This window comes from Pelodiscus sinensis, chromosome 19, assembly GCF_052426305.1.
Source record: "Pelodiscus sinensis isolate ZL-2025 chromosome 19, ASM5242630v1, whole genome shotgun sequence".
Taxonomy (NCBI): Eukaryota; Metazoa; Chordata; order Testudines; family Trionychidae; genus Pelodiscus; species Pelodiscus sinensis.
In genome coordinates this window covers 5,104,768-5,125,431 of record NC_143070.1, presented here as the reverse complement: position 1 = coordinate 5,125,431, position 20,664 = coordinate 5,104,768, and the positions used below count along the sequence as shown (strand labels likewise).

Genomic DNA, 20,664 nt, shown 5'->3' with positions numbered 1-20,664 from the left:
GTCACATGTTAATATAATAATAATATAATTAATGGAGATTGCCTATCTCCTAGAACTGGAAAAGAAAAGTCATTGAGTCCAGTCCCCTGCCTTCACAGCAAGACCAAGTACCATCCCAGACAATTTTTTGCCCCAAATCCTTAAGTGACCTCTGGAAGGATTGAACTCACAACCCTGGGTTTAGCAAGCCAGTGCTCAGGCCACTGAGCTATCCATTCCACTGCAACATTGGCAGCCCCATGTGCCATACTGGCTCTGTGCAGACCACCAACACTGCAGGTTCTGAAAGAACCCCCAAGGACCACAAAATGAGATAAGGTGTGAAGGCAGCCAGCCGGGTTTATTGCCAAATGAGAGACGGTCTCCAGCTCCCTGGATCAGATGTCTGGAGCTCTGTTACTACATGAGTGGCCCCTGACAATGGACCAATTCAGTCCAGGTGGGACTTTTCATCACCCCCTAAGACAGGCTAAGACAACCCACCTGTGGAAGGAAGAAGAACTGGGTCATGCAGCCGGCGCGGGAGATGGACTTGCAGGCACTGAGGAAGTTCTCCCACATCTGGAGGCCAGGGCTGGTAGCAGTGGTAGCGAAGGACCAGGAAGAAGAGGTTGCTGAGGAAGAAACATGTGGCCATGTGGAGATGAGGCTCCAGCTGAGAGACCACTTTGAGGGTGGTGTTCCCAAGCAGGGTCATGACATAGGAGATTAGGATGAACCAAAAGAGCAGCAGCTCCAATTGCAGCCAGCCAGATACCCTGAGCGAGAGGAATTCCCTCAAGCAGCTTTGGTTTCCCTCTTCCTCTGCCACTTCACTGTACTGTGCCTATAAGCACTGTACTGTCTTTAAATCGGCTTCCGTGCATAATGACTGGAAGGTAGCCAACGTGACACCAATATTTAAAAAGGGCTCTCGAAGCGATCCTGGCAATTACAGACCAGTAAGTCTAACTTCAGTACCGGGCAAATTAGTCGAAACAATAGTAAAGAATAAAATTGTGAAGCATGTAGAAGAACATAATTTGTTGGACAAAAGTCAACATGGTTTCTGTAAAGGGAAATCCTGTCTTACTAATCTATTAGAGTTCTTTGAAGGGGTTAACTAGCATGCGGATAAGGGGGATCCAGTAGATATATTATACTTGGATTTTCAGAAAGCCTTTGACAAGGTCCCTCACCAAAGGCTCTTGTGTAAGTTACATGGCCATGGGATAAGAGGAAAGGTCCTCTCTTGGATTGAGAACGGGTTAAAAGACAGGAAACAAAGGGTAGGAATAAATGGTAAATTTTCAGATTGGAGAGGGGTAACTAGTGGTGTCCCCCAAGGGTCAGTCCTGGGACCAATCCTTTTCAACTTATTCATAAACGATCTGGAGAAAGGGGTAAACAGTGAGGTAGTAAAGTTTGCGGATGACACCAAACTGTTTAGGATAGTCACGACAGAAACAGACTGTGAGGGACTCCAAGAAGATCTCACCAAACTCAGTGATTGGGCAGCAAAATGGCAAATGAAATTTAATGTGGATAAGTGTAAAGTAATGCACATCGGGAAAAATAACCCCAACTATACGTACAGTATGATGGGGGCTAATTTGGCTACAACAAATCAGGAAAGGGATCTTGGAGTTATCATAGAATCATAGAATCATAGAATAATAGGACTGGAAGGGACCTCAAGAGGTCATCGAGTCCAGCCCCCCGCCCTCAAGGCAGGACCACGCTCCGTCTACACCATCCCTGACAGATGTCTATCTAACCTGTTCTTAAATATCTCCAGAGAGGGAGATTCCACCACCTCCCTTGGCAATTTATTCCAATATTTGACCACCCTGACAGTTAGGAATTTTTTCCTAATGTCCAATCTAAACCTCCCCTGCTGCACTTTAAGCCCATTACTCCTTGTCCTGTCCTCAGAAACCAAGAGGAACAAATTTTCTCCTTCCTCCTTGTGACACCCTTTTAGATATTTGAAAACCGCTATCATGTCCCCCCTTCATCTTCTTTTTTCCAAACTAAACAAGCCCAGTTCATGAAGCCTGGCTTCATAGGTCATGTTCTCTAAACCTTTAATCATTCTTGTCACTCTTCTCTGTACCCTTTCCAATTTCTCCACATCTTTCTTGAAATGTGGTGCCCAGAACTGGACACAGTACTCCAGCTGAGGCCTAACTAGTGCAGAGTAGAGCGGCAGAATGACTTCACGAGTTTTGCTTACAACACACCTGTTGATACAACCTAAAATCATATTTGCTTTTTTTGCAACAGCATCACACTGTTGACTCATGTTCAACTTGTGGTCCACTATGACCCCTAGATCCCTTTCCGCCATGCTCCTTCCTAGACAGTCGCTTCCCATCTTGTATGTATGGAACTGATTGTTCCTTCCTAAGTGGAGCACTTTGCATTTCTCTTTATTAAACCTCATCCTGTTTACCTCTGACCATTTCTCTAACTTGCTAAGGTCATTTTGAATTATGTCCCTATCCTCCAAAGTTGCAACCCCACCCAGTTTGGTATCATCTGCCAACTTAATAAGCGTACTCTCTATCCCAATATCTACATCATTGATGAAGATATTGAACAGTACGGGTCCCAAAACAGACCCTTGAGGAACTCCACTTGCTATCCCTTTCCAGCAGGATTTAGAACCGTTAACAACAACTCTCTGACTACGGTTATCCAGCCAATTATGCACCCACCTTATCGTGGCCCTATCTAAGTTATATTTGCCTGGTTTATCAATAAGAATATCATGCGACAGTTCTCTGAAAACTTCCACGCAGCGTGCAGCAGCGGTCAAAAAGGCAAATAGGATGCTAGGAATTATTATGAAAGGGATAGAAAATAAGACACAGAATATCTTACTGCCCCTGTATAAAACTATGGTATGCCCACATCTGGAATACTGTGTACAGATGTGGTCTCCTCACCTCAAAAAAGATATTTTGGCCTTGGAAAGGGTTCAGAAAAGGGCAACTAAAATGATTAGGGGTTTGGAACGGGTCCCATATAAGGAGAGGTTAAAGCAACTGGGACTTTTCAGTTTAGAAAAGAGGAGACTGAGGGGGGATATGATAGAGGTCTATAAAATCATGAGTGGTGTGGAGAGGGCCGATAAAGAAAAGTTATTTATTAGTTCCCTAAATAGAAGAACTAGAGGACACCAAATGAAATTAATGGGTAGCAGGTTTAAAATGAATAAAAGAAAGTTCTTCTTCACACAGCATGTAGTCAACCTGTGGAACTCCTTGCCAGAGGAGGCTGTGAAGGCTAGGACTATAATAGAGTTTAAAGAGAAGCTAGATAATTTCATGGAGGTTAGGTCCATAAAAGGCTATTAGCCAGGGGATAAAATGGTGTCCTTGGCCTCTGTTTGTCAGAGGCTGGAGAGAGATGGCAGGAGACAAATTGTTTGATCATTAAGCTTCGGCATCCTGGGACTCCTTGTTAGGTGTCAGGATGAGGCGTGCTGGGCAGCATTAGCAACTCAGCTCCTGCTCCCACCTGGCAGGTGTTGGGGAGGCAGCCAGAGAGGACTCTGCCTCTCATCGGGGACACTTGCTAGTTGTGACACCTCCTCTGATGAGTCCCGTAATGGGCCCAGAAGGGCTATTAAAAAGTTTTCTGTCTTGATATAGTTTCGGAGCCGATAGAGAGGGCTCTGCCGGCAACCAATCCTATTCATCGTATTCATAAATGATCTGGCGAAAGGGGTAGACAGTGAGGTGGCAAAATTCGCCCATGATCCCAAACTGCTCAAGATAGTTAAGACCAAAGCAGACTGTGAAGAGCTTCAAAAGGGTCTCACAAAATTAAGGTGATGGGGCAACAAAGGGGCAAATGAATTTTAATGTTGATAAATGAAAAGTAATGCGCAGCGGAGCACACAATCCCAACTATGCTTACAGAATAATGGGGATGGAATTAGCTGTTACCGTTCAGGAGTGAACTCTGAAGAGTGTATCTGTCTATCTAGCCCCATCCACACATCTATCCGTGTGTCTGTCTGTCTGAATCCGTCTGTCTGTTAACCGGTGAGTTAATTTGTCCAAGAACTCCTCCTAAGCCGTGAGAGTGAGGACCAACAAATTTGGTCTGCAGCTTCCTCTTATCCTGACTTAAACACACATCAGGGCTTGGTTGTGCCTGAAAAATGGGAAGTGCTGGGAATGGGACTGTTGTCCATAATACACAGAGAGGAGGGGCGCGATACTGAGAGTGGTCACTGGGGGGGGTGTAGTCTAGAAGGGGTTTGAGTATCACACAGGAGTGTCACTCAGCCGGAGGGCTGAGTAGCCAAAAGGGCTTGTAAAGTAGCAGTGCAGGCAAACGTACTCAACCAGATGAGGGGTGCTAATGTGAGGTGAGTGCCACCCCGTTACAAGGTCACTGGGAGATAGAATCATAGAATTCTAGGACTGGAAGGGACCTCGAGAGGTCATCGAGTCCAGTCCCCTGCCCTCATGTCAGGACTTTGTACTGCCTAGACTCTAGCTCATCCCTGATAGACATTTATCTAACCTGCTCTTAAATATCTCCAGAGATGGAGATTCCACAACCTCCCTACACAATTATTCCAATGTTTCACCACCCTGCCAGGCAGATTGGACATTTTTCCCAGTGTCCAATCTTCCTGCATCATTTCTATGACAGACCCAGACCAGCTGGCTGCCGCACTCTAATGGAGGCTAGACATGCTGGGCTCTGGGTGAACAGTTTTCTCTTCCCTGAGTAAATAGGGCTGAGTCTAGTGCAGCTTAATCAGGAAGGCACCTGGGGCCAATTAAGGGCTTACCAGAAGCAGCAAGCAAATCAAGGCACCTGCAACTCATTAAGGCCTGCTGGGGCTTGGTGATAAGGGCCTCCCTGCAGGGAGAGCAGTAGGAGCCCAAGATTTGAGAGAGAGGTGTCTGAGTGAGAGCTGAGGATGGCGAGTAAGGCAGAGTGACAGGGAGGAGTGGGACTGACTAGCTCAGGTGCCAGAGGGAAGGCGCAGGGAGGGACCAGTTGAGGAAGAGCCCCAGGAAAGAAGCTGCCAGATTGGCAGCAGAAGAATATCCTGTCTGTTGTCGCTGCCTTAGGGTCCCTGGGCTGGATCTTGGAGTAGTGGGTGGGCCCGGGTTCCTCCCAACACTCCCCCACGCCACGACAGAGTGGAGAGAGGAGACCGGGACTACAGAGGGGTTTTCACCCCAAACTGTGGACTAGCCAGGACGGCTCAGTAGGCAGCGAGCCCTGCCTCTAGTAAAGAGAGAGGCCGTGTGAAGGGTCCCAGCATGCCTCTGAGGCAAACGCTGTCTGCCAGAAGTGTGGGACCCCTGGGGCATGGTCAGAGCTTTGCCACGTGTGCTCCGGGGCCACGGAGGCTGGAGCCACACGCTGGGTGGGGGAAAGAGAGGCTTGGCTCCCATGGGGATGGGGCCTGGGTAGAAGGGGTGAGACTTTGGGCAGGGCTGGGAGTGGGGCTTGCCTTCCCCAACCCTACCTACACCCACCACCCATGCTGGTATCCACATATCATCTCCTCATCCAATGGCCGATCCAGCAGAACTGTTCAGCAGCCTTACTTCCCTGCGCACAACACCACACGGCTTAAGGACCTCCATGCTAGGAACCTTGTCCCACCAGTTCACGTGGGCCATTGTCCAGAGGCAGTGCAGATGAGTTTCAAAACATGGGGCCCGTCAAGGCACCACATCTGGGTCTCAGTGTCACCTGCCAAGTGTCGTCCTGACTCTTAAGAACATAAGAACGGCCATACTGGGTCAGACCAAAGGTCCACCTTGCCCAGTGAGTAGTACATGGCTTGATAGCTCCATTTACTACTCCAATGTCCTGTCTGCCGACAGTGGCCAATGCCAGGTGCCCCAGAGGGAGTGAACAGAACAGGAAATCATTGAGTGATCCCTCCCCTGTCACCCATTTCCAGCCTCTGACAAACAGAGTCTAGGGACCGCATTCCTACCCATTCCTGGCTAATAGCCATTGACGGACCTAACCTCCATGAATCTATCTAACTCTTTTTTGAACCCTGCTAAAGTCCTGGTCTTCACCACATCCTCTGGCAAGGAGTTCCACAGGTTGACGGTGCGCTGCGTGAAGAAACACTTCCTTTTGTTTGTTTGAAACCTCTTGTCACCTGTGGTAAAACTTCCCTTGATGCTCTGATGCTGAACCGGTCACTGACTTTCCACTAAAAAAGTGGCGAGGAATCCTGTGGCACCTTATAGACTAACTGAAGTGTAGGAGCATAAGTTTTCGTGGGCAAAGACGGATGGGGCAACAAAGGGAAAAAGCATTTGCGGAAAATCATGCCAGTCTAGACGTAGCCTGGGTGTACACAAACATTACAGGCTGTCTTGCCAGGCACAAGCTATTGGGCTAGATGGACCTCTAGGTTGAGCCTGCCTGGGGAAACCTAATACAGTGAAAATGTTGTTATCCGGCACTTTGTTAACGGGCATTGCCCCCAGCCACAATACTGTCACATCTTCAGGCGCACACGCCTGGCTTGGTTTACCATAACTGGCTTCACAATTTTTTATTAAGAAGTACTAATCATCTTTAACTCACAATAGAAATGTGAGACCAACTGCCTCACACTGCAAAACTACCAACATTAAAAACTTGAGTTTTACTATTGGGGTACGTCTAGACTACAGGCTTTTGTCAACAGAAGTTTTGTCGACAGATACTGTCGACAAAGCTTCTGTCGACAAAGAGCGTCTAGACTACATTCAGTTCTGTCGACAAAGCAAGCTGCTTTGTTGACAAAACCCTGTAGTCTAGACGCAACCCTACAGGCAATAACACCTTCTGTCGACAGAAGTCTGTCGACAAAAGGCGTTATGCCTCGTAAAATGAGGTTTACCAGCGTCAACAGAACTGCTGAGTTCTGTCGATGTTATGTCGACAGAACTCAGTGGTAGTGTAGACGCAAGTATAGTTTTGTCCACAAAAGTCCACTTTTGTCGACAAAACTCTGTAGTCTAGACACACCCTTAGGCTATGTCTAGACTGCAGGCTTCTTTCGAAAGAGGCTCTTTCGAAAGCATCTTTCGAAAGAGCCTCTTTCGAAAGATCGCGTCTAGACAGCAGGCGGATCTTTCGATAGAGGAAATCCGCTTTTTCGAAAGAGAGCACCCAGCGAGTCTGGATGCTCTCTTTCGAAGACGGCCTCTTTACATTGAAGAACGCCTTCCTTCGAAAGAGGAACTTTCAAAGGAAGGCGTTCTTCCTCGTGAAACGAGGTTTACCGCCATCGAAAGAAAAGCCGCGTTCTTTCGAAATAATTTCGAAAGAACGCGGCTTGAGTCTGGACGCAGGGGAAGTTTTTTCGGGAAAAGGCTACTTTTCCCGAAAAACCCCTGAGTCTGGACACGGCCCTGGTGTCCATTGGTTTTTCCTAGGTTATTGGGACCCTCAAGCTAACCAGAATTTTTAGATAATCGGAATGCTCTAATCCCCAAGCGTGCCGGATAACACAGGTTTTACTGTATATGGGCCCTGTTTGCATGCCTGACTTAAACTGGTCCTTGTTCACCATCTGAGAGTGCTCCCGGAGGGGAGAGGGGTCCAGCGGGTTAGAGTAAGGGGGAAACTGGAAGCCAGGACTCATGGGTTCTATCTGGCCCCTCTAGGGCTTTGGGTTCTCTGCTGGTCCCAGACGAGTGCCTGGAGAAGGGGATACAAAGCCCTAGCACCTCTTCTAGCACTGAGTGAACTGCAGATGCTTTGGCCAAGCCTTGCAAGGCCAGCCCTACCACGAGGTGAACGGAAGCGGCTGCCTCAGGTGCCAGACTGTGGGGGGGCGGGCACCACTAGGACCCAGACTGTAGAAAATTGTGTCTGCTGCTGGTGAATATGTATTCTCTCTGCTCTAGACGCACAGAGACGGTGGAGTGCTGGGCTGGAGGAAGGTGGGCAAAAGAGAACTTTCAAAGTTTTGGCCCAAGCGAGGGGGCATGGGGGTGTCATTTGAGCTCCCTGCCTCAGGTGCCAAAATGTTGTGGGCCGGCCCTGCAGCCTTGACCCAGGGCCTGTAGACAGACTGAGCCAGGGTCAGCCCTGAGAAGCACTAAGGAAAACTGGGAGCCCGTGGGCCAAGTTAGCACAGAGCAGCAGGGTGGGAGCGAGGGGTAATGGCCAAGCAGGGGGTGTGGACACAGGGCTGGGCTGTGGCAAGGGGTTGTGGGTCTGGGCTTGGGAGGGCACTGGCAGAGCTGGGGAGAATGAGACTGGGGGACACTGGCTGGGCTGGCAGGGGGCTGTGGGTCTGGGCTGGTGGGGCACTGGCAGGGCTTTGGGTCTGGGCTGGGGGGCACTGGCAGAGCTGGGGGAGCTCAGGGCTGGGGATTTGGGCTGGGGGGCACTGGCAGAGCTGGCAGGGGCTGGGGGCTGGGCTGGGGGGAACTGGAAGGCAGAGCTGGGAGGAGCCCAGGGCTGGGCTGGAAGGGGGTTGTGAGTCTAGGCTAGGGGGCACTGGCAGGGCTGGGCTGGGAGTGGGGGGAGTGCAGGGCTGTGGGTCTGGGCTGGGGGGGGGGGGTGGGGGGAGTGCAGGGCTGTGGGTCTGGGCTGGGGGGCACTGGCAGGGCTGGGGGGAGTGCAGGGCTGTGGGTCTGGGCTGGGGGGCACTGGCAGGGCTGGGGGGAGTGCAGGGCTGTGGGTCTGGGCTGGGGGGCACTGGCAGGGCTGGGGGGAGTGCAGGGCTGTGGGTCTGGGCTGGGGGGGCACTGGCAGGGCTGGGGGGAGTGCAGGGCTGTGGGTCTGGGCTGGGGGGGCACTGGCAGGGCTGGGGGGAGTGCAGGGCTGTGGGTCTGGGCTGGGGGGCACTGGCAGGGCTGGGGGGAGTGCAGGGCTGTGGGTCTGGGCTGGGGGGGCACTGGCAGGGCTGGGGGGAGTGCAGGGCTGTGGGTCTGGGCTGGGGGGCACTGGCAGGGCTGGGGGGAGTGCAGGGCTGTGGGTCTGGGCTGGGGGGCACTGGCAGGGCTGGGGGGAGTGCAGGGCTGTGGGTCTGGGCTGGGGGGGGCACTGGCAGGGCTGGGGGGAGTGCAGGGCTGTGGGTCTGGGCTGGGGGGCACTGGCAGGGCTGGGGGGAGTGCAGGGCTGTGGGTCTGGGCTGGGGGGGCACTGGCAGGGCTGGGGGGAGTGCAGGGCTGTGGGTCTGGGCTGGGGGGCACTGGCAGGGCTGGGGGGAGTGCAGGGCTGTGGGTCTGGGCTGGGGGGCACTGGCAGGGCTGGGGGGAGTGCAGGGCTGTGGGTCTGGGCTGGGGGGCACTGGCAGGGCTGGGGGGAGTGCAGGGCTGTGGGTCTGGGCTGGGGGGCACTGGCAGGGCTGGGGGGAGTGCAGGGCTGTGGGTCTGGGCTGGGGGGCACTGGCAGGGCTGGGGGGAGTGCAGGGCTGTGGGTCTGGGCTGGGGGGCACTGGCAGGGCTGGGGGGAGTGCAGGGCTGTGGGTCTGGGCTGGGGGGCACTGGCAGGGCTGGGGGGAGTGCAGGGCTGTGGGTCTGGGCTGGGGGGCACTGGCAGGGCTGGGGGGAGTGCAGGGCTGTGGGTCTGGGCTGGGGGGCACTGGCAGGGCTGGGGGGAGTGCAGGGCTGTGGGTCTGGGCTGGGGGGCACTGGCAGGGCTGGGGGGAGTGCAGGGCTGTGGGTCTGGGCTGGGGGGAGTGCAGGGCTGTGGGTCTGGGCTGGGGGGCACTGGCAGGGCTGGGCTGGGCTGGGGGCCAGGAGCGAGGGGCACTAGCAGAGAGGGTGCAGGTGAAAGGAGGGGGAGGGGCTGGCAGCTGTTCCATTCCAGCTGCTGAGCCCCAGCCCCTGGCAGGGGAGACACTCTGCCCCGCCCCGCCCCTTGTCTCCACTCCTCTGGAGGACCAGCCGCTCTGTCCCCCGCCCGGCCGGAGTTGTCTGCTCCGAACGCTGCGACACGTGTGGGGCCGGGGAGCCGCGCAGCGCAGCGGGGAGGTGCGTGGGGGCTGGTTTGGGGGCAGGGGCCTGCCCTGTGTCAGGAGGCGCGGGGGGAGGGGGGTTACGTGGTACCACTTCGGGATTAAAGGGGGCAGCGAGGGGGAGAGTTCGTGTGATGGGGTCAGCGTGGGGGGAGGGACAGCGTGGGGGCAATAGGAGCAACGTGGGTTCAAGGGGGAGGGGTGTGGGGGCATTAGGAGCAGCGTGGGGGGGAGGGGAAAGGATGTGGGGGCATTAGGAGCAGCTGGGAGGGGGCTTGTGGAGTATTGGGAGGGGCATGAATTGATGCAGATATGCCCTGCTTTTGGCCTCCTGTGCAAACCCATCCCTCTGTTTTGTGTGTGTGTGTGTGTGTGTGAGAGAGAGAGAGAGAGAGAGTGTGTGTGTGTGTGTGAGAGAGAGAGAGAGAGAGTGTGTGTGTGAGTGTGTGTGAGAGAGAGAGAGAGTGTGTGTGTGTGTGTGAGAGAGAGTGTGTGAGAGAGAGAGAGAGAGAGTGTGTGTGTGTGTGTGAGAGAGTGTGTATGTGAGAGAGAGAGAGTGAGTGTGTGTGAGAGAGAGAGAGAGAGAGAGAGAGAGAGAGAGTGTGTGAGTGTGAGAGAGAGAGACCTGGCTGAGTCCTACAACCACCGCTCAGCTAACCTGGGGCTTTTCTCCCAGCCATGGAACAGGACACTTCCTGCTTCCAGTCGGACCTGGATTTCTGCCCCGAGTGTGGCACCATCCTGCCCCTGCCAGGCATCCAGGACAAGGTGACCTGCATGCGGTGCTCCTTCTCCATCAACATACGAGGTGAGGGCGGCACATCCCACATGTGTGCTTGCATTGACCTAAGGGAGGGAAATCCCCCAAGATGGGGAGTGTGGGCTAGTGGGTAGAGCAGGGGGGTGGGGCCTCTGGGAGGGAGTGGGGTCTAGTGCTGGCTGACCAAACAGCGAGTCTATAGAGTGCGTTCGCTCCGCTCTCTGATTCGCCAGTTCCCCAGTAATGCCTGTGGCTCTCCTTGTGCAGATTTTGAAGGAAGGGTGGTCCAGTCGTGTATTGAGGTCAACAGGCTGGGCTCCATGTCTGTGATGATGCTGGATGATGGGCAGGAGGTCAGGGGACCAATGGTGAGTGGGGATTTCTGTAGGAAGGTGGGAAGGAAAACACACATCAATAGTCTAACATCCTGCAGCAGGGAGTCCCACCAATACACTATCACCTGATTTTGACTTCTTTCCCTTTTATGCCAGTGGTGGATTTTATTTTGATTTTTTTTTGTGGGAGGTAGGAGGGAATCTTCATTGTATGGATTTGATTCAACCTTGGGGATCCTTTCAGATTGACAGGAAGTGCCCCCGCTGTGGCCACGATGGCATGGTGTACCACACCCGGCAGATGAGATCTGCGGATGAAGGACAGACCGTCTTCTACACCTGCAGCCAGTGCAAGTAAGGCACTGTCCCTTCCCTATTGATCACGTTAGAAGGGAAGAATGGGAAATTTATCATCAATCGGGAAGGAAACCTAGATCTCAGCTGTCTGTCCTCATCAGTTAAACCAATCTGGAGTGTATCTTGAAAGGCTGCCCCCCTAAAAAACACAAAAACTCCCAGGAAAAAAATTAGCTGCGTATTCTTGCTATACAAGGTGTACAATGTTCTCCTGTAAATTGAGCACGTGGGCAGCCACCCAGAGGAGATTCAAATGCTGCCCCACTGATAAGCAGACTGCCCACAGGTAGATTTGTGTTTCTCTTGGTGATGCACATCTGCACATTCCTCAGTGCATGCAATAAAATTTATTCCACACATTGATGGAAAAAATTAGAGGGAACATGGCACACAGCATGTCCCCAAGCATTTCAGCCAGAAATATCTAGAATGATTTTGCAAGTTACCAAATACGTCACTTAAATCCAGACACACGCCCCCTCCTGTTTGTTCCAATCTCTTAACTTGCTCTATACCTTTCCTTATCCTGGTTGTGGATATTGGCAAGCGACCGCTCTGGCTTGCATCTCGATTTTTCACAGGTTTCCTATCTGCTTATGCCTAATGCTCGTTAAAATCCTGTTTAAAATGTTAACCAGTTAAACTATGTTTAATCTCCCTTTCCCCCTCCCTTTGCGGCACCGTGTGCCTAGTCAGGAGTGGGGTGCTCTGGATGATCAGTTAATCAGTTACCCCAGTTAGCATTTTAATAGGGGTGGAAGGCACCCCTGGTTAACCGGTTACCCCTTTACACCTCTATTGCAGGGTATTGTGGGAAGTTGCTTAGGTTTTTCCCAGAGTGCTGTTCACTCACACTAAGCCAGGCAACACTAGGATGTGGTGTATGCCGACCTGATGGACGTGCGTTGACCAGCGACAATGGGGATGTGTGTGGGGAAACTGAGATTTACCGATTACACGCATGCGCACACATGGAACCTGGCTCCATGTAAAGTCTTTCAGCTTGTCTACAGTTGAACCGTTGTAGTGTACAAGGTGTACATCAGTGTGTACTGCCTATGCTGCAGCGGGGGGTGGGGCCTCCCCACGGCACAGGTAATCCACCTCTCCGAGAGGCAATAGCAATGTCAGTGGAATAATTCATCCATCAGCCAAGCACTGGCTACACTGAGATTTAGGTAGGCTTAACTATGCTCCGCTGGGGGTGGATTTTTCACACCCTTCGGCGATGTAGCTGGGTCAATCTAATTTTCCAGCGTGGAACAATTCACACAGTCCTGCTGCATTCCTTTGAGTTGCCTTTCTTTAGATCTTAACTACCTGGTCTGCCTGTTGTGTGCTGTAACTCATCAAAGTAAATGGACAAAAGGAGTAAAGTGGGAAGGCGAGTGGCCTCTATATCCCTTACAGAGACCCTCCTGTGGTCACCCCCAAAAAGCAGATTATGGGGGATCTCTATTCCCAGAGGGATTAGGGATACTGGAGGGGCAGTAAGCTCTCCCACAGCAGTGCCTGTGGTCCCCCTGTGACTTTACCTACATCCTGCAGCAGGGAGTTCCACAGGTAAAACATTAAATCAAGTAAAAGCTTTTGCAAAGGACTGATGGTTGGCTTTTGTTGGGCACAGGTTTCAGGAGAAGGAAGACTCTTGAACAGAGAAGCACAAGGGCATGGAGACGAAAAGACGAGGTGTAACACCAACCCCCTTTATCCTGAACAACTTGCTTCACTTCTTAATGAGATCCTTGTCTTGGCTCAGGCCTGGGCTGACAGCCACCACCCTGTGTTCTCTGCCGTGGGGGACCTGAAGCATGAAGGAGCAAAGGAAGAGCATGAGCACACCCCAGGTCCTGCAGAGGTGATTCCCAAGGGGGTAACCATTGAGGATACCCCATCCCCTAGGGAGATCCCAACTCCTGGTTCTCTTTTGGGGAACTCAGTCTCTGATATAAAGCTGCTTTCGCAGCTCTTACGCTACACTCCAGCAGCTGCGTTCTCACAGGAAAGCCCATTGGTGTATTATGCTTTGGAGAGGGGCTTAGGTCCCCTCTTTCAGGATCATGTGCTTTGGAGGACAGATCAGCTGGGGAATCCTGAGTGTGTTTCTGGGCTCAGCTACCAGCCCACTCTGCTTGCGAAAGTAAATAAAATTCTATTTTGTACATGAACCTCTGTTACATTCTTCCTGGGTGTTGGGGAACCTGGATTCTTTATGGTTCTGTAACCACCAACCTGTTGTGTTTGGGGGGGGGGGGGAGGGAGAATGGGACAGGGATCCCTTTTACCCTCTCCTGACTGACTCCCCTCTCTCTTCTTTCACGTCTAGTTCTGAATTTGCAGCCCTTTGCTCATTCACACTCCATAGCGAGATCAGGGCCCCATTAGGCCAGGTCCCACACAGACATACTGCTTGCCCTCCCCTGGCTCCCTCTTTTCCACCTTCTTGTTCACCCTTCCACCCTGTCGCCCCAAATATCTCCCCTTCAGCTCCCCCTTTACCACATACATCCCTTGCTCCACCCCAATTGCCAAGCAAAGCCCTCTGCCCTCGTGCACCCCTCTCCTGAATTGCTCCTCCTGCCCCCTTCAGCTTTCCCTCCCCGATGATTGATCCACCCAGCCCCATCCCCCTATTATGCCCCTATTTTCCCTCTCCATGACAGGTTTGAGCCTACCCTCCCCGCCATAGCCCTGCCCTCTGTATCTTCCCTTCTGTGACCACACTGAGCCTGCTAGCCCTGAACCTGCCTGCTTCCCTCCCATCCATCCCCGTGATGCCTGTGAGTACCCACCCGGCTGTAGCTCCCATTCTGCCACCCCCTCCTTCTCCCATAGCTGCCCCACTGAGCCCCTGTCTCCCCTCGAGCCCTGCCCCCAACTACAGTGCCTCTTCCCCCACATCCCTAGTAGTGAGCCCTGGCCTTTTTTGTTTCCCCCATTGTCCCTCATGGCCACCCCACTCAGTCTCTGCCCCACAGCTGGATTCCTCAGGCGTGGTTCCCCCTCACTAAGCTGCCCCCCCTTACATCACATGCCCCCCCCCCGCCACTCAGCCCACAGTCCCATTGACCCCCCTGCTGTATCCCTCTTTTCCCCATGGCCCCCCACATGTGCCCTCCATGGTGTCACTGACCCCCCCCCACTGAACCCCTTTCCTCCCATCCCCCCACTGTCTCCCTCTCCCCCCCCTCCACGAGCCCCACTAAGCCCCTCCCCATGAGACCCATCACGTGACATAGCCCAGGCTGACGGGGGCGGGGCCTCCCACCAGCCCCGCCCTCTCGCTGCCTGGGCCATAACTCAGGCTCGCAGGGGTTTGCCCTTTCCCAGCCTGTTCCATCCTGCCCCGCGCATGCGCGCCGCGGCCCCATAAGGCGGAAGCCGCGCCGCCCATTCCCTTCCTCCCAGCGCGGGGATGGGGGAGGAGGGGCCTCTTGGGGAGGGCGGACCCGCCCCCGGAAACGGGAAGCGGGGCGGAAGTGGCGCGTGCGAGCCGCCGCAGGCAGGCAGGGGGCGGGCGCTGGCAGAGCCGGGGCAGCCGGGCAGGGGGCGGTACGCGGCGCAGACCCTTCCCCCCGGCAACCGGGCCCGCGGCGCACGGGGGCCGGGCAGCGCCATGGCGGAGACGGCGACGGCCACCGCGGCGGCCGGCCCAGGGCTGCCAGCGGCACCGTGACCGAGACCGTCACCATCGAGCCAGTGAGCGGGACCGGGGCCGCCGGGGGGGGCCCAGTAAATCCCCGGATTGGGGGGGGGGGTCCATAAATCCCCGGATTGGGGGGGGGGTCCATAAAATCCCCGGATTTGGGGGGGTTCCCATAAATCCCCGGATTTGGGGGTGTTCCATAATCCCCGGATTGGGGGGGGGGGTTCCATAAATCCCCGGATTTGGGGGGGTTTAAATCCCCGGATTTGGGGGGGTTCCATAAATCCCCGGATTTGGGGGGGTTAATCTTTTTGGGGGTCCATAAAATCCCGAGATTTGGGGTTTTTAAATAATTTGGGGGGGTCACTATATAATCCCATCATTGGGGTTTTTTTTTTGGATATTTTTGTGAAGGATCACTATAAAATCCCGAGATTTGGGGTTTTTAAATAATTTGGGGGGATGATCACTTATAAAATCCCTGGATTTCAGGTTTTTAAATAATTTGGGGGGGGTCACTGTATAATCCCAGCATTGGGGGTTTTTTTTCTTTTTTTGGGGGGTTCCATAAAATCCCCGGATTTGGGTTTTTTAATAATTTTGGGGGATGCTCACTTATACAATCCCGAGATTTGGGGTTTTTAAATAATTTGGGGGGGTCACTGTATAATCCCAGCATTGGGGTTTTTTTTTTTACTATTTTTGTGAAGGATCACTATAAAATCCTGAGATTTGGGGTTTTTAAATAATTTTGGGGGATGATCCCTTATAAAATCCTGGGATTTCAGGTTTTTAACTAAATTGGGGGGTCACTATATAATCCCAGCGTTGGTTTTTTTTTTTTACCATTTTTGTGAAGGATCACTATAAAATCCCTAGATTTGGGGTTTTTAAGTAATTTTGGGGGATGCTCACTTATAAAATCCTGGGATTTGGGGTTTTTAAATAATTTGGGGGATGATCACTTTAAAAAATCCCGGGCTTTGAGTTTTTAAATAATTTTGGAGGGGTCACTATAAAGTCCCAGGATTTAGGTTATTTTTAAATAATTTTGGGGGGAGGATCACTATAAAATCCTGAGAATTGGGGCCTTTATTATCATTTTTGGGGAGGGGCACTCTAAAATCCTGGAATCTGGGTTTTTTGTATAATTGTTTAAGGGAGCAGGGCTGGGTTGAACATAAAATCCCAGGATTTGGAGGTTTAAATTTTGCAGAAGCTAATATCAAATCCTGGGAATTTGGGGCAGATTTATAATTTTTTTTGCAGAGGGAGGGAATAATGTGAACTCTCAGGAATTTGGGTTTTTCATATATTGGGAGGTAGTTAAAACCCCAGGGGCTACGTCTACACTGGCCCCTTTTCCGAAAGGGGCATGTTAATTTCACAGGTCGTAATAGGGAAATCCGCGGGGGATTTAAATATCCCCCGCGGCATTTAAATAAAAATGTCCGCCGCTTTTTTCCGGCTTTTAGAAAAGCCGGAAAAGAGCGTCTACACTGGCCCCGATCCTCCGGAAAAAAAGCCCTTTTCCGGAGGATCTTATTCCTACTTTAAAGTAGGAATAAGATCCTCCGGAAAAGGGCTTTTTTTTCCGGAGGATCGGGGCCAGTGTAGACGCTCTTTTCCGGCTTTTCTAAAAGCCGGAAAAAAGCGGCGGACATTTTTATTTAAATGCCGCGGGGGATATTTAAATCCCCCGCGGATTTCCCTATTACGACCTGTGAAATTAACATGCCCCTTTCGGAAAAGGGGCCAGTGTAGACGTAGCCCAGAGGTTTGGGGCGGTTGATATAAAATCCCAGGGATTTGAGGCAGGTTTATAAATTAGGGGTGGGGGTTATCCTAAAGATTTGAGTTATTATAATCCTAAAGATTTGAGTTTCTAATATATCTGGGAGGTTATTTTAAAATCCCAGAGATTTTGAGGTGTGTTGATATAAAATCCTGAGGATTTGGGGCAGATTTATATATTTGTGGGAGTAACAAAAATTCCAGGGATTTGCAGCATTTGTATATTTGATGGGTTAATATAAACCCAGAGAGTTATGGTGTTATAAAATCCCAAGGATTTGGGGTGAGATTATAATTTTGGGGGCAGGGTAACAGAAAATGCCAGGAATCTGGCATTTTTATATATTTGGGGGCTAATTTAAAACCCCAGATATTTGGGAGGTTTTACAACATCGGGGCAGGGAGGGTAATATAAAATTGCAGGTACTTGGGGGTTGGGGTTGTAAATTTAAAAAAAATATTAAATCCCAGTATATGCGTGGTTTTTGGAATTGTGGGGGGGCTAATATAAAATCTCAAGGATTTGGGGGTTATATATTTTGAAGAAGATATAATAGTCCCATGGATTTGGTGGCTTTATTTATATTTTGGAGCATTTAACATAGCACAGACCTAACAGGGTTTTGTTTTGTATATGATGGGGGGCGAGGGAGGGGGAGATCTGGCTGGTTTTTTTTAAAGATAGTAAAATCCTGTTGTTTGTTCTAATTTGGGGAGTGATTGAAAAATCACAGGTATTTGAAGGATTACAAAATTGGGGTGTTAATATACACTCATGGAGGTTTTATAAATTTGGAGTGTTAACAGCATCACAAGTTTTATTTAAAGATTGGCATGCTTATAAAGTCATGGGGATTTGTGAGGTTTTTCATTTAGGGGATTTAATATAAAATGACAAGGCTGTACAGATTAAATTTTCGGTGTTATAATAATGGGAAATTGGGTGTCTTAATTTCAGGGTTTAAAAAAATGTAGAATCCAAAGGTTGGGGGGGGGGGCGGGAGGAGGTTGTATTTTGCTTATTTGTGGGGGTTATAAAATCTCAGGAACGTGAGGGGAGAAGTAATATACAATCATGGGGTTTTGGGCTTGGAAACTTTGCGACTTCGTGAGATGGGGTGGTGGGAATTCCAGAGAGGAAATGAGGGTTTGTGGGAAATCACTCCTTTCCAAGTGGCTTGGATTTTCACCATTAAAATGAAACCCGGTTTTGATTGACAAGTCCTGGTTCTCTCGGGTAGATATGGGAGGTTAACTAGTGGGGTGGGGGTGAGGGGGAGGTGTAAGTTTTAAAAAAAAAAATTAATTCTGAGGCCCCCAGCCTGGGCCCCCTTTTTCCCATCTGCACGTGCCCCTGCCAGTTTTGTACCCTTCGTGGGCGCCATTGGTTGTCACAGCTACCGTGGGCCGGGGAAGCCGCAGTAACTGTCAGGTGTGGGTGTTACAGTAACAGTTGCTGGGAACGTGGGGGCAGCCGTTACCATGGCAACAGTCCCAGTGACGGGAGGACGTGGCACCTGTGCGGACGCAGCCATTGCTATGGGGACCATGGAGCGTGGAATAGGGCGTGGTACCCATGGCGATGCTCCTGGTAGCAATCTGCCGTCGCTATGGCAGCAGCAGGCCGTGCGTGGAGCCCATCAGTGACCAAAGGGCAAGGGACGTAGGGGGTCCTGGCAGCCATGGAACGAGGCCACCCCCGCAACCGGAACAGGGCATGGAAGCCGTGGAGAGCGCAATGTGTGGGTGCCATGGCAGGGTGTGGTCCCTGGGAAATCAAGCATTGTGCCCCAGGTGGTGTTGGAGGGGACACAGTGTGGGGCTGGGCACCTAGGGGCCTCATGGAAGGAGTTGCTTAATTGCCATGGGAGAGCGCCCCCTACTGGCTCCCTCCTACAACACAGCACCCCCCTCCCCATCCCAGGTCTCTCTGCCAAACCATCCAAGTTCTTTCTCCATAGCTTGAACCAGCCGGGGTCTGATCTCCCCCACCCCCCTCTCGCCCGCCTCTTTCCACCCCTACCCCCACCCCCCGTCCCTCTCGGCAGGAGAACCGCAGCCTGACCATCAAGCTGAGGAAGCGGAAGCCGGACAAGAAGGTGGAGTGGTCCAGCGACACGGTGGACAATGAGCACTTGGGCCGGAGGTCGTCCAAATGTGAGTAGCTGCAGTGCTCACCTTCCGAGATTCCCTCTCCCGGGAGCCCCTCTCTGTCCAGGTACAGAGCCTTTAGCCAGATCGCTCGGAGCAGGGAGGGCCGTGGGGGCTAGTGGTTAGCGCAGGGGAGGCAGGACTGCTGGGTTCCCCATCTCTCCCCTTGTGTTTCCGCATCCTGAACACAAAACCCCTTTGCCTTTCGTTTTGCTGCTGGAGGTCCCACGCCCTGAGCCAGCCAATCGCCTGCCCAGATCAGAGCCAGCAGCCCTGTCCCATTCTGGTTGATCATCTCAAATCCTCCCCCACTTCTCCCAGACCAGAGTTCTTCTCTCAGTGGCTAACCGGGTGAAGGCCTCCCCAAGGAGCGGAGCCCCACGACTCGCTGGGCTCAGCTGTTTTGCAGGGCCACTGCAGGGGAGGGGGGTGCACCCGTTAGGGGAGATCATTAAAGGACTCCTGGGTCCTACAGCCCTTCCCAGCATCCTCCTCTCAGAGCGAGAGCCCCAGGGGAATCGGGGAGCCATCAGCAGCCTGGGCTGTCCCCCATTGCCCCCCAGGCTGGGCCACGGTGCTGTGTGGTGGCCGGCCACTGGGGGAGGGTTCTGACTTCCTGCCTCGCTCTCCACCCTTCCCTGGCATTGCACTGCCCCCACCCTCTTATTCCTGTGCCACACACCCTCTCGTGGCCCCCTCTAACCTCCCCTCCCCACGTGGAACCCCCACTACTCCCTCTAATCTCCCCTCCCTCCGTGACCCCCGTCTCCTTTAACCTCACCCCACCATGTCTCCCCACCTTCCTCTAACCTCCCCTTGCCCCCTCCCCTCCCCAATTAACCACCCCTCCATCCCCCGTGTAACTTCCCACCCAGGCTGCTGCATCTACGAGAAGCCACGGGCCTTCGGCGAAAGCTCTACGGAGAGCGAGGATGAAGACGACGAGGGCTGCGGCAACGCCCACTGCATCCGGGGCCACAGGAAGGGGGAACGCCCGGGCCGGGGTGCCGGGAGCAGCCCCCGCAAGAGCGAGCCGCCCGGCCAGGACCAGGCTGCAGCCATGCAGCACTAAACTCCCCCACCCCGCAGGACTGTCCGGGGCACCGCGGGGGATGCGGGCGTGTCCGTCCGTCTGTCTGTGAGCCTGGTGACCTTTGAGCTGCTGTCGTCTTCTGTCCGTCCCGTCCAGCGCCCCGGCGCGGAATGTACCGAGCGACGGGCCGGCTGCGTCTCTGTGCTTCTCCATTAAACGTCTGTGTCGGTGACCACGAGCGGCCACAGCCTGCTGCTTTCTGCGGGGGGGCGGGGCACAGCTGTGCCTGTGGCCTTCTCTCCCCTCCCCCCTCCCCAACCCCCTTTCCCGTGCCCTGTGTGTGGGCCACCAGCCCAGCCCAGGGCTTCTCATCACAGACCTATCGGTGGCCCCCCCTGCCGAACACACCACCCCCTCCTAGCTCAGCTTTGGGCTTGCCCCCCCAGTGCCTTCCTGCCTTCTATATGCCGCCCCCTGCTAACTGAGCCCTGGGCTTCTGACTCTTCTTACTTTTGGGAAAATTCTGCGCCCAAAATATGATAAAGTTTGCGCACAGTGTTTTAAAGTTCTGCCAAATTCTGCATATTTAAGCTGTGGAAATAACACAATATAATCACAGTCACACCCGTTGCAATGATTTCT

The 20,664-nt window shown here is 52.9% G+C and overlaps 2 protein-coding genes across 2 annotated transcripts; both read left to right on the top strand.

Annotated features, from left to right (window-relative positions):
* Positions 1–9,806: 9,806 nt before the first annotated feature.
* On the top strand, positions 9,807–13,566 carry POLR1H (RNA polymerase I subunit H). The gene is made up of 5 exons (XM_075914133.2): positions 9,807–9,962; positions 10,623–10,754; positions 10,974–11,074; positions 11,286–11,395; positions 13,026–13,566. Exons 2-5 carry the CDS (start codon positions 10,625–10,627, stop codon positions 13,048–13,050), a joined length of 366 nt encoding a protein of 121 aa, XP_075770248.1. The 5' UTR covers positions 9,807–9,962; positions 10,623–10,624; the 3' UTR covers positions 13,051–13,566.
* A 1,448-nt stretch (positions 13,567–15,014) lies between these two features.
* On the top strand, positions 15,015–20,254 carry PPP1R11 (protein phosphatase 1 regulatory inhibitor subunit 11). Its single transcript, XM_075914122.2, is given in 4 exon segments — positions 15,015–15,054; positions 15,057–15,097; positions 18,887–18,995; positions 19,865–20,254. Coding segments are annotated over 4 exon segments (387 nt in total). The 3' UTR covers positions 20,062–20,254.
* Positions 20,255–20,664: the final 410 nt, after the last annotated feature.

Coding starts and splice junctions, on each gene's coding strand:
- POLR1H (XM_075914133.2), top strand. CDS start 10,625: ATGGAACAGGACACTTCCTGCTTCCAGTCGGACCTGGATTTCTGCCCC. Junction 10,755..10,973: donor CTTCTCCATCAACATACGAG/GTGAGGGCGGCA, acceptor CTCCTTGTGCAG/ATTTTGAAGGAAGGGTGGTC. Junction 11,075..11,285: donor AGGAGGTCAGGGGACCAATG/GTGAGTGGGGAT, acceptor GGATCCTTTCAG/ATTGACAGGAAGTGCCCCCG.